Source organism: Haliotis rufescens, unplaced genomic scaffold (genome assembly GCF_023055435.1).
Source record: "Haliotis rufescens isolate VD_foot unplaced genomic scaffold, xgHalRufe1.0.p SCAF_64, whole genome shotgun sequence".
NCBI classification, from domain to species: domain Eukaryota; kingdom Metazoa; phylum Mollusca; class Gastropoda; order Lepetellida; family Haliotidae; genus Haliotis; species Haliotis rufescens.
Window position 1 is genome coordinate 31,297 of NW_025964355.1, and position 13,875 is coordinate 45,171.

At 39.6% G+C, this 13,875-nt stretch overlaps 1 protein-coding gene across 13 annotated transcripts in view; it reads right to left on the reverse strand.

The window, feature by feature from the left end:
• Positions 1 to 204: 204 nt before the first annotated feature.
• The window catches only part of LOC124119213 (protein mono-ADP-ribosyltransferase PARP15-like), a 162,804-nt gene continuing 149,133 nt past the window's right edge, over positions 205 to 13,875 (reverse strand). For all 13 annotated transcript variants that reach the window (XM_048387058.1, XM_048387057.1, XM_048387056.1 and 10 more), the window contains 7 exons: positions 11,963 to 12,018; positions 11,072 to 11,287; positions 9,572 to 9,793; positions 8,873 to 8,957; positions 7,095 to 7,255; positions 6,517 to 6,685; positions 205 to 3,391 (listed from right to left, as the gene is read on the reverse strand). In XM_048387058.1, the coding sequence (XP_048243015.1) occupies positions 3,102 to 3,391; positions 6,517 to 6,685; positions 7,095 to 7,255; positions 8,873 to 8,957; positions 9,572 to 9,793; positions 11,072 to 11,287; positions 11,963 to 12,018 (1,199 nt within the window). In that variant the 3' untranslated portion in view covers positions 205 to 3,101. The remainder of the gene's footprint in view (positions 3,392 to 6,516; positions 6,686 to 7,094; positions 7,256 to 8,872; positions 8,958 to 9,571; positions 9,794 to 11,071; positions 11,288 to 11,962; positions 12,019 to 13,875) is intronic.

Here is a 13,875-nt window from a genome sequence, read left to right on the forward strand (position 1 = left end):
TACAAACCACACACTTCGATCCACTGCAGCAACTGTCCTCCACCAGACGAGTGTGGACGAGAAAATTATTATTGGTCAAACCGGGCATCGTTTAATTTGATAATGATTAAACATCGCATATATATCTCAAAATGACTATCAACAATAAGACGGCCTTACTTCACATTTTGGATTGCAGAAATACAAACTACAAAACAAAAACTGTGTATTCCATATCACTGTTTATTGAGCAGCATTTGTAACAAATATACAACAATGTCATTCAAACATTATAGTCATTCTGTGAATTGCTACTGCTGGGGTCAAGAGTTGCCAATATGTAAATAATTCCACTGGGTGTTGGGGGTGGGGGGAGTCGCATTCATATGAGTCAAATTTCTGGCTAGGGACCGGACCGTCAGTCGCATTCATTTCAAGAGTTACAGGTATTTCAAGTATGTCCCAGGTAGTCCCCTTCCCCGAAATTCATATATGTTTCATAACAGTGTCTGAACTTTGGTCTCCCATTGATTTGGTTTCCCAGTTGCCCCGGTGAATTTTCTAAATGGGACAGCGCGATAACACACATTTGTTCTCGGGGTAGAGATAATGTTAACAGAGAGCATTATCAGATAGCTTTGCATGTTTTATGCATGCACCAGGTTGTTGATGTGATCGCCTATCAGTTATAGCTCCTCTACAAGAGACGAATTGTTGATATTAATACCATGACTGTAATTTACTGTGGTAATGACTTTGCAATACACGTATGCTGTTTACTACTGTTTTCTTATGTTTAAATTGCCCAGAAGCATATTAAAGTGAACAAAAAAACTTCAATTTATTCCCGCTTCTAAAGTTAGGGTACATCTTAATCGTCTAGGTGAAAATTGCAAGCTGATTGTTGAAAATAAGCATGTCAACAAGGATATCTAAATATTACACTCAACTAGGCCAACATGAATATCCTTTGAAACAAACATATGTGTTTGGACATACACAAACTATATCAGTAATTGTTTATTCCACCACATTTGCCATAAACAACAAGACTTTAAGACAAACACAAGATATCTAACTTTATAATTCCAATGATGTACTTCTAAAACTAAAACAAAACCCAGTATATATTTACCTCTCGATATACTATCAATAACGTATCGTTGTATCCAACCATAAGCACATACTCATATACATGCGTTTTGCAGCCTAAATTATGAAGAAACCTCACAATAAAAAGAAAGTTTGACATCTATGTCCTTTACATCCGGCGTTGGAATGTTACTACATATTAAACTGGAACCGAAAGTTCCAGTAAGTAAATTATCACAACAAATTCAAGATTTTCAGAACAACATAATATAGTCATACTTTGTTTACTTTTCTCATACTTTAATCTCTTAAAAGGGTACATGTATATGAGCGGTAAGCTGAAAGTCCAAATGCATGATCGAGGTTCTGTAATATGCTTTAAAGCTGCCCAGACAATCTTGAACATTGTTGGTTGTTGTATATGCATTTGTTCTAATATGTTTACATTATCTAAGTTATGAGGAGCGGGATATACCTTTGCTTTTTCGTCATAAGAAGATGATCTGGTTTAATCTTCTTTCAAAGACGCTTTCCTCATAGCAGTATTGAGTGGGTCAAACTTCAGACGCAGTTGGTCAGTTAGTATGTCATATTGCTACATGAATATGTGAAAATTCCATATTCAATCGACAATACCATAACCATACAACAAGCAGAACAAACTACACATCTGTAAAATCTGTTAATATTGACATTAAATCATTACGGTAATTATCACAATGTGAAGCAAACCAAATGGATAAGAGTAAAAGAACATATTCACGGTTTTCTATCCATATTGAAAACCTAGCAAGTAATTATTTAGAACTTATTTTACAGATCAGTGCAAAAATATGTGAAAATTCCATATTCAATCGACAATACCATAGCCATACAACAAGCAGAACAAACTACACATCTGTAAAATCTGTTAATATGGACATTAAATCATTACGGTAATTATCACAATGTGAAGCAAACCAAATGGATAAGAGTAAAAGAACATATTCACGGTTTTCTATCCATATTGAAAACCTAGCAAGTAATTATTTAGAACTTATTTTACAGATCAGTGCAAAAATATGTGAAAATTCCATATTCAATCGACAATACTATAGCCATACAACAAGCAGAACAAACTACACATCTGTAAAATCTGTTAATATGGACATTAAATCATTACGGTAATTATCACAATGTGAAGCAAACCAAATGGATAAGAGTAAAAGAACATATTCACAGTTTTCTATCCATATAAAAAACCTACAAAGTAATTATTTGGAACTTATTGTTCACAACTTCTTTTACAGATCAGTGCAAAACAACATGCAATAAATCAATCATATTTCAGATTTGATACTGTGTTATAAGAAACCCATCCAAAAAACCTCATCTGTTTCAAGCAAATATTCATAAGCTAATCAACATCGTCCTTGTGGTCAACCCAAGACAATATGAAAATTGTTAGTTAACGAGTAACTAGATGCCTTCCTGGATATTTCATTGTTGTTAAAATCTGTGTGTAATTTCGCAACTGTATGCTGTATACTGATCATGATGATGTTAATTGTCAAACAGTCTGAATGAAGCATGGTTCATGTTAACATAATCCCATAAACTATATTCAAATATGTAGAGCATAATCATATATGTACCTATGACATACACATTAACAGCTGGAATCACCGTATTGCAGTGGAGAATATATCCCCGGAGCTTGCTGTTCGAACTGGCCAAATGGATCGGGTGTTCAGGCTAGGTGACATGGTTGATTGCGTGTCGTTGAATCTGGGGCAATCGATCATATCTATCATTGGTTTGTGAGAAATAAAGGTTATAACTATGTTTTTATTATCAATACTTTTTATGATGCATGTCAAGTTACTAACACCTCTAAAACCAAAACATTCCAAACGGAAGTGCAAACCAGTTGCAGTGTATTGATAATCAGCTAAGTATAATACATTTGGTTAGAGTGTAATGGTTATGTATGTAGACACGAATTCAAATAACAGATGGTCAAATTCTTCACACTGTTTCCCTGTTCTTCTTCACTCCCGAAAAGTGATGAGGTACTTGGGATAGGCCTGGACGTCGTTGAACACCACGAACATACTGGGATTATCCACGTTGTCAACCAAACTGTCGTACAGGACATTTGGGTCTTTGAGGCCTCGAGACGGGGGAGCTACCATGTCTACTTTTCCTTTAGTGAAGTGTCCAGTGAGGACAGATGCGTAATAGACGTGCTTGGTACCATCTTCATTTGGAGGAGAGTACAGGTCACGAGCAGAGTAGCTGGTGTTGACAGCAAAATAACTTCCCTTTCCATAGAGATGGACTGTAATAAAATGTATATGACAGTTTATAAACTACTATATAGTATAAACTTGTATTAAAGCGGAATTGAAGTGGTGGTGTCTTTTCATGAGTTTTAAGGGAATTTTGTTGTTACCAAATATAGCTGAATGTTTAGAAAATACAGTCGACAAAATCTTTCCACAATCATAAGAAATCTCTGCTAAAGGCAGATACCATTGTACGAATCCGAATATATTGTAAATATAAACTGAGTCAAATTAAAAACTTCACATTTTAAAATCCCATATATGATATACAACGGACAAATGTATCAGAGAAGGTAATTTTTAATCATTAATGTCCAAAGAAGGATTTTAATTAACAGTGGTAACCATAATTTGTTCCAAGCACCTATGGTATTCGGTAATAACATCAACAGTTTAAATCATTCGTCCCAAGCGCGAGAATCTGATGGCACACAAGTTCAGTAGCGTGTATGGCCACCATGTGCGTTGACAACTGCCACACAACGCCTACGCATGGACCTTGTGATGCTTGTGAACACATGATTGGGAAGACGACGCCATTGTTGCTGCAGAATGGTGCAAAGATCTTGCAAATTCTGTGGTTGGTTCTGGAGAGTGCGCAGACTTCTGCCAAGAGCATCCCAGACGTGTTCGATGGGATTGAGGTCGGGAGACCTTGACGGCCAGTCCATGACGTTGACTCCCGCATTCTGAAGGAAATTCCTTGTCAAGATTGCTGTGTGGGGTCTGGCATTGTCGTGTTGGAAGATCAAACCGGGTCGATGTGCTGCCATAAAAGGCAGAAGTTCTGGTGCCAGTACCTGGTCGCGGTAAGCAGCAATGTTGAGGTTGCCACGGATGTCAAGAAGCCTGGAACGTTCATTGCCACAGAAAGCACCCCACACCATGACACTTCCGCCTCGAAATCTGTCAACTTTCTGTACACAACACTGGGCGTAACGTTCATGACGGCGCCTCCACACCCTCGCCCTACAATCAGAAAATCGAAGATTAAATCGGGATTCATCACTGAAGACGACTTGATTCCAATTCCTCTGAGTCCATCGTAAGTGTCGCTGTGCCCACAATTGACGTTGACGTCTGTGTAATTGGCCGTCGTGCTTGAAGGTGAGCAGTTCTCAGACGGATTCGAACAGTTTGCGCACTCAGTCTACCCCTAAACAGTTCATTTCGGGTTGATGTAGCCGTCAAAAATCGGTTACGGAGGTGACGTAAGACAATCTGACGATCCTCTGCATCTGACGTCACACGTGGTCGACCTGGCCGAGGGCGATCAGCGGTGGTATCCGTTTGCTGTAGACGCGTCTGTAAATCATAAACAGTCCGTCGACTACAACCCATCGTCCTTGCGACTTCAGCTACGGACGTTCCCGTCTGCAACATGCCGATGGCACGTTCACGTTGCACATTTTAAAGGCGTGGCATGACAAATGGCCGTAAAGACTTTTGTTTTCTTGTGTTTTTCTTTTTTTGTTAACGACTGCTAACAAGTATGGCTGAAAACACGTGCGGTATTATGGCCACGTGACCAGTTGCACGTTAAAAACCACTTTTGCCACTATAGTGCTGTGCACATGATTTTGATCGATTCACCTGCACATAAACGGTTGTTATCTGAAGACAATACGTGGCCATTACTGTTTAAATACACAATAAGGGCCCACAATGATAACTGGTCAAAATGTTAAAATTTTAGGATTGTGAAGTTTTTAATTTGGTTCAGTATATAATATTAATCACTACCAAATAGTGATGATACTAGGTGTTCGCAAAAATGTGAGCAAAGGTGGCACAAGTCAAAATAAGGAATTGCATGCACAAGACATCAGTTTTACCATTGATGCGTCACATTTAGAAATATCCTCCGCTCATGTTCCATTAGTGTTTTGGAACGCCTTAATAAGGAATCAGTAAACAACTTTTCAAACAGTTCTCACAGTACTCAAAAGTTGTGAAATGTGGACACACAAGGCTGGAGCTGTTATTGTCAACATAAAAGGAAAGTTGACAAAATGAAAATTAAAAGACATCCCTCTTTTTGTCTTGTGGACAATATACTGTCAACTGAATCTTAATGCATAGATCTAAATATGAAACGGAGAGACGGTTTCACTGTCCTCTTGTATTTCTAGTTCAGGTTGGTCAATCAGTGAAAGGAATTGGTTATTTTTCCTTCATTGAACGACATCAGATCATCGATATACCTGAAGTTCAAGTTAAACTAAATCCTGTTTTGATTCAGCAGAAATTTCGAAAGCAGTGCCCACTTAACTGGACAAGACAATTTTAAAGCAAGTCTCCATTCTATATCAAGGGAAGGCAAATAGTGAGCGACATATTTACATCACATCATACATTTCCAAGAAATGATGTATTCAAACAGTGCAAATATGCAATAGGCTGCAATGAAATCAAAACATATATCTTGGACTCCATTCGGAGGGTCATTTGTCTACTTTCGTTTTGAAAAGGTATGTGTTTTGATGAACTAGCCAACACCGTGAGTAGTTTAATCTAGAGCTTATAATAAACTGTGACCCCTTTATTGAATGTTCTAAGATAGCGGACCTTTGTACTTGTGTAATCACGCGTTCCAAGAGAGCACCATTTTCAAAGAGCTCTTCCCGTCAGGTAGAATGGAGATAAACATACTTTGTTTTGAAATCTGATATATTCCCAACGTAGAGAAGATACCTCTTATTTATACATTTGAAACCTCGCGCTAAAGCATTGTATTGTATAAATGCAGAAATTCGTTGCTGTGAGGCACATGGGGAATACATCTTTAACTTTTTATGAGGTACAGTGGATAATCTCTCTATGATGTTCATTACAGTTTTAATTCGCGTTCAGACACTCATACAATGGCTAGTGTTTACTTTTTTATTCACAAAATGTATAAGAATTAGATAATTAGCAGTTTCCGCGGTTATGAAAGTTATGAAAGTGTGCATGTATATCAATTCTCGCCAACAACTGAACATCGGCAAACATTCAGCTGGTGAAAATTATGAAAATATAATGTTTGCATGATTTTAAACGGGTTTGTCTCTTGTCTTTTATATCTATGTTGAACTTGAATTGCTGCATATTGATGCATTCAGTTTTAATATGGTACCTGTTACATAGCTGCGAATGAAACCATGGATATTGATACTGGTCACAACATCTCCCGTTGTTCCGTGCCATAGGTGTCTCTCAACATCCATACCCGGGTTCTGTGTCTCCATCTGGTGCAGGAACATCACATACTGGAGATACAGTGTGCGGTTCTGGATTCTCTTGATCTGCAATAAAGAGGCGTCAAATGGCTAACATCCCAATGCCATACTTTTACCACCTACTTTTGAGTTAATTGCAAGAGCAATTTTAATGTGGAAAAACATATAACATTTCCAATTAAGCTTATTGGGGGTTTGAAACTTAAAGGCAATAGGTTCCTCATGCCACTGTCTAAAGGAACGAATCTTACAGATTTGAGTGGATGAAAGTGATGGAGGTTTCTGACGTATATACTTTAGCAAGTTACAAACAAACAAAGAATAATAATCAGCAAGAACTGGGATTCGAACCCACGATCATATGTTGTCCAGTTGTAAGACATGGTTCGCATGGGATATTAACATCAAAAAGAGAAAAGGTGCTAACAGCAATGCGTCACATGATCCCAGTTGACATAAGTTACTAAAACGTTACCTCGACAATGGTGTATTCATTGTCAACGCCTGTATTGAATTGTCTAGCCACCAACTTGTATTCTTTATCTTCAGGTTTAAGCTGTACTTCGCTCACAAACTGTTCCTCAGTCATTGGACTCCAGTGTGCGGGCAGCTGGATGAGCCCAGCCATGCCCACAGCTACAGCAGAGAAAGCAAAATCTGTATAACTCATCAGATCTAGCAACGATTAAATAACGTGTTTACTAGTAAGCACACATTGAGAAAATTCAGAGAGTTTGAATAAACTCATTATGACCCATCCTAATGAATAAAACGAATCAAGCGTATCGTAGTATCGACTCGACCCGTGTCGAGACTGACAGCTAGAGTCTACAGGAATCTATTTGACACATATTTATAATCACGGCCAATTGATCAATGACGGCGAACAAGTGTAACCGCCACAGGTTTATTAACAACTTCGGAAATCTCTCCCGTCACGTTTATCTTTTCGGCCATTTTGACGTCTTGTACTTGATGTACATGTATAACGACACGCTTTCATTCTGACTGACTTACTGGGGTAGTTCTTAGCAGACCTTTCTCCTCAAGTAGAGCAAGTAACATGCAAACGCTTATGCCACCGGCAAGCTCCGACGTTCATACAGTTTTGCCCTCACTCTATGAATGTTCATACTCCAATGAACTCACACAAAATTAAAGTCAGTTCTTAAATATCCATTGTTGTCCGGTGATTCTCTGTTAATTTATGTTTTGATACATAAAACCTGCGTGCAAGGGAAATGTTTTGTTTCATATTTTGCATTTGTGAACACAAAAATGGGACATATTTGAGGTGCAATTTTCTTTATATTTGTTGATTTTGTTTGACGTTGTACTCCGCAATATTCCAGATACATATCCTGGCAGTCTGAAGAGAATCAAGTCTAGACCAGTCAATTCAGTGGTTGACATCATGAGCAGTGATCTACGCAATTGTGATACGATAACATGCATCTAATACGTGAGGTGTCTGACCACACGATCCCGCTAGTCGCCTCTTACGACCAACATAGTCTCCTTTTACGACGAGCATTGGTTACCGAAGACCAATTATAACACGGATCACGGATCGTCACTAGGGTTGCAACGACGAGCATGGGTTAGCAAAGACCAATTATAACACGGATCACGGATCGTCACTAGGGTTGCGACGACGAGCATGGGTTACCGAAGACCAATTATAACACGGATCAAGGATCGTCACTAGGGTTGCAACGACGAGCATGGGTTACCGAAGACCAATTATAACACGGATCAAGGATCGTCACTAGGGTTGCAACGACGAGCATGGGTTACCAAAGACCAATTATAACACGGATCACGGATCGTCACTAGGGTTGCAATTATTAGTCAATAATAATAATAATAATAATAATAATAATAATAATAATAATATGCATTTGTATAGCACCATATTGTATCATAAGAAAATAGCTCTCTTGTGGTTTAAACTAGAAAAAATATGCTATTTCACTGACTGGTGTTAATGTATAAATCACTATAGATCACTGCTCAATACCTGCGGGGGCACGGGTGGCCCAGTCGTCTAAGGCGTCGCAATTCGCTGTGCAGAGTACTGTTAAAAGCGGCGTAAAACACAACTCACTCACTCACTCAATACCTGCGCCAGAACATGACAGTGCACAAACTGGTAGGGTAGCATATATTGTGGCATACATTTATTAACACTGTACCTAGTAGTAAACTTTCTTAGATGTTTTGTATGCAGTAAAATATGTCACGTAGAAGTACCTGTCTGTAACGTAAATTCGCTTGTTGTGGAATTTACTGGACGCACATCTGCAGCTGCTTCTGTAGGCGTGGCACCCTCAAAGATCTGTAGCAAATTGTAATGAATAATAAAGGCACAAATGCCGCAGTCATTTATAAAAAGCCATGGTCTTATTCTTTCAAACAGAAAATATCTAACATAACAAAGAGATAGATATTTGGGTTACTTCCTGGGGAATTTCCAAAACACAGCACAGTTTTGAAACCACAAATTGATAGACGAAAAGTAGCCATTATCATTCCTTCAAAGTATTACCTTTCTGAGTCTTGTAGTTGTGAAAAATGAGGGACTTTATTCTTAACTTTGATTTTCTTGATATTATGTGAGGTGGGGTGGGGTGGGGTTGGGTGGGTTGAGGTGAAGTGAAGTGAGGTGAGGTGAGGTGAGGTGAGGTGAGGTGAGGTGAGGTGAGGTGAGGTGAGGAGAAATGGGGTTAAATGTCGCGTTTATGATTTCTGCACACTTACATAACTGCTTGCATGCACGTGTGTGTGTGTGTGTGTGTGTGTGTGTGTGTGTGTGTGTGTGTGTGTGTGTGTGTGTGTGTGTGTGTGTGTGTGTGTGTGTGTGTGTGTGTGTGTGTGTGTGCATATATTCACATATATTCCACCGTAATCTAAATCATGTCATGCCTCAAACAACGATAGTGAGTCACATGCCTCCAAATTCGCCTTGTCTTCTGGATACACAACAATTCGTGCCTCACACAGGGAGGTGTCAGGGTTGCTTGTTTTGAATTGATCAAAGCTCTTGAAGATACATTCTGCCACTTCATCACATGGATATGCCAAGATCCCTGTCCCAATTAAAGGGAAAGCGATGCTCTTCAGTCTCGAGCTCGAGGCCTTGGTCAGACATTTTATAAAAAATGCTCTGTAATTCTGGAAAACAAAGTTCATTTACGGGTTAGAAGTGGTAACAGTAACAACAGTGTCCTAATACGTCTTAACTTACTCAGTCTCTACTTTTGTAGTTGCAACAGTACCGACAGAGCATTAGTGTGCTTTTAAGACCCAACATGTGATTATCTTTGCCAATACATACAAATACACACATACTCTCACGTATAATCTATAAAAGCGTGATGGGCAAGTTAGATATATTTATACATGTATTTCAGTTATTATCATTATGTGTTGAAATATACAACTGAATTATTGCATTTGTATGGAATACTGTAAGGGACATTCTCGAGATCTCGCATTCTCGCGATCTCGACCTATGGAACAAGCCTAATGTGCCCAAAACATGAGATCGCGAGAACGCGAGATTTGGTCAAAATCTCGCGTTCTCGCGATCTTGCATTTTCGTGTTTTTGGTACATAGCACGTCTTGTCAAAAGTCGACAACGCAAGACTGCGACATTTGGACATGAAGCAAAATCTCGCAATCTCGACTTGTAAAATAAGGCCTCAAAAACACGAAATCCCGAGAAAATCACCGAAAACCCGAGAATGCGACATTTAATTTTCTCGCGATCTCGCGTTCTCATGTTCTCGCGTTTTAGACGCTGTCCGTGCACATGCGTAATATCATAAGGTCAAGGCGCATGCGCACGTTAGTAGTCCTTTGGTCATGCTTCTTTCATGCTCTTCATTCTCCAAGTAGCATTTAGCAAAATTATGACTTGAGCTTGAAAATGGTAAGTAATTTACATACACAAAGTCTGAGTCATCTCCCGTTTTTACAGTTTCCTATGTATTTTATATTAAAACCCTCAACATTCTCAATATAATTTAACCAAAGATTTGTGTACATGAATGTCCCATGATAGTGAAAACATTAATGTGTCCGAAAGCTGGAAACAAAACTATTACTGTCAGTGAGTGAGTAATATTGCTTAAAGCCGCATCAGCAGTATTGCAGCTATTCGGGGCTACACTGTCAGTCAGAATGACCCTTACAGTATTCCATACATTTTAGAGGATATTTAGTCAGTCTTTTGTTGAAGAGAGATCACTCATGTCCGTATCACACTGACTGTCTAGGAATCTATCCTGTCACAGGCAGGTGTTTTTATTTGTTGCACATTATGTTTTCAGTCATTGCTTTAAGATTGAGAAAATACCACTTCGTTTCTGATCTAGCATGTCAAGTGGATCAAAACTCTTTTTGTAAAACCTGAAGCAACACAACATTAATGGTTAATGGTGAATTACCTCCTCTGACCAGATTCCTAGAGAAGTGTGGTATATTCTCCCGCTCGGTAGACGACCTCCTGAAGTCTCGGCTATCTCTTCCGTCGTAACACCTGTGGGATACTTGACCCTGCACTCTTCTTGTATGCTGTCTCCAGCAGCGTTATATATTGCTGAAGACAGTTGCCCACTTGCCAAATTGAGGCTCGAGGAAGTCGAATTAACAATCACATCAACCTGAAATCATGTGTTGTGAATTTGTCATTGATTTCTTATTAATCAAAGGGAAATAATCCAATGGGCAAACTAGCTCGCGGGATTAAGACGCCATACGTTAATTCCCATGTCAAATGTATGCAATATGTGCTGTAAGACTAATTATGGAACAATTGATTCTGCTACTCTTGATTTTGAATCTGGTGATTGTCACAAAAATTGTCAGGTAATTAGTAGACCGATCATCATTCTGGAGGTGTGGATCGATGGGTGCACAGGGCTTGCCAAACAAGACGTAGCATCAAAAAGACATATGGTCACTACCAGTGTCAGTACTGTATAAAGGAAAGAGCTGTTACGAGGTCAACTCACCAAATATCAAAAGGCAACAATGTCTTTGTGTGTGCAAAGTTTTAGGACAGAATGCCTATTTGTTATATTATATAAGCACACCACTGTGTACTATCAAAGTAAAGCTTGTAAAAAAATAAACATTCTTAGAACCCCTTATAGCACAAGGCACCAACCTGCCCTTTGTGTTTGTAAAATTTCATGAAAAAATGATACAGTTAAAAACATTATTTCAGACGGACGGACAGACAAGTTGATTACTGTATCCACCCATATTACTTCCGGGGAAAACCAATCAACCTATCATATGAAACTGAGTAATGTCAACTGCAACATATTACTTACATCCTGATGGACAATGTCTCCTTTGACAATAGTCACAGTGAAGGTAGATCCGAGTTCTGTACGTGAATATGGAATAAGATGAGCAAAGTACATATAAACACATTGTTACGTGGCTGTTGAGCTTGGTTTCAGTTATTTTGTCGTTATTTTGTAGTGATTTCCCGCCCCGGCAAATGATTGAAACGCCGGTAAAATCGTGATAATCTTTGTAAACAAACATGGCGGGCTTGGTCGTTCGAGAAGTTTCAGGTTGGGACCTTTTCTAGAAGGCTGGCTGTAGCTATATAAGAGTTCCAATGAGCGTGACTCGAGTTTTTTTTATCTTGTGTGGTCACTGATTTCAGAATATATTTCTGTACGAACCGATTTCAGGGGTAACCTTTGCATGTCTATTTGGAAATATATACTGAACAACAAAAGTTCCTGTGACAGTGAATAAGATTTAATGCAAAGTTATGTTTTTCACAAAATTGACACATTTTCGGTTTGAAAAAGATAAAAGACTCCTGTAAGTGTTCAAATGGTTTAATTTGCCATACTGACTTCCGAAAATGCGTGATTTCATAAAAAGCATGAACATGCCAAAATGTCAATTTACAAATTAATAGCGTGTGTGTCCACCTCTGGTTGCGATGCAAGCAACACATCTTCGCCTCATGTAATGGACCAGGCGTGTCGCACAAAGTCCTGTGGGATGTCTGTCAACATCTGCTGGAGCATGTTTTGAAGTTCCTGGAGTGTCTGTGGAACACGTGGTTGACGTCGAAGGCGCCGATCCATCTCATCATGTGCTCGATTGGTGAGAGATCAGGGAAGCGAGCCGGCCAGGGGATGACATTCACCTTGTTTTGTTGAAGAGAATCCTGAACACGTTTGAGGCCGGGCGTGGTCATGTTGAAAGGTAATGCCTGGGCCATGACGACGCAAAACCGGTAGATCAACAGGGCCATTGATCTCGTCGCGGTAGCGCTGTCCATTGAGATTTCCCTCTACCACTATCAAACGGGTCCCCTGTCTTGCTGTAATCCCACACCATACCACAACGCTGCTGCCCCCGAACTGATCTCCTTCCATGACACAGTGATTGACGTAACGTTCACCTCGAAGTCGGTACACTCTAATCCGTCCATCGCTGTGGCTGAGGTGAAAACGAGACTCGTCAGTGAATAGAACTAGTCCCCACTGCATGACCATCCAGAGTAGGCGCTGTCGGCACCACTGTAGACGTGCTTGACGTCAAAATGGGAAGTCTGGCGGGTCTTCTTGCGATACTCCCTGCACATCTGAGGCGGCGACGTACATTTTGTGAAGATATTCGTCGAAGGCCAGGGATGCTTCTTGCAGTCACTGTTGCTGGCTGGGATCGATTTCGTAGGTGTGTTGTTCGAATCCAGTTGTCTCGTCGATTATTGCTTACGCCTGGCCTGCCATTCCGAGGATGCTCTCTGACAGCATTCGTATATTGCCAACGTGGCCATAAACACCAAATGGTGTTTCTGTGGACGTTAAATTGTCTTGCAACATCACGTTGACTCGATCCTGCTTCAAGCATACCAATGGCTTCAGACGCTCATTTTCGGACAGGCGGGGCGTTTCGTAATGTTGAATAATTGCCTAATGTTGTTGTTTTTCTGAGTGGTCATGCATATGGAATCCCGTAAACGCACATGATTTTATACCCATTCTTGGGTAATGAAATGCATGGGGCTTGCATAAAATGGAATGCATGCTTTTCTGTAGCAGTTGCGTGTTTCAGACTTGATTCCATACATGTACTACAATATCAAAAACCAATCTTTACTTGTTTGGAAAATACACTAAAATATTGATGTCACAGGAACTTTTGTTGTTGAGTATATATACAACAAAGAATCAAACTTTTACTGAACTGCAAAAGAAACGTCACCATGGAT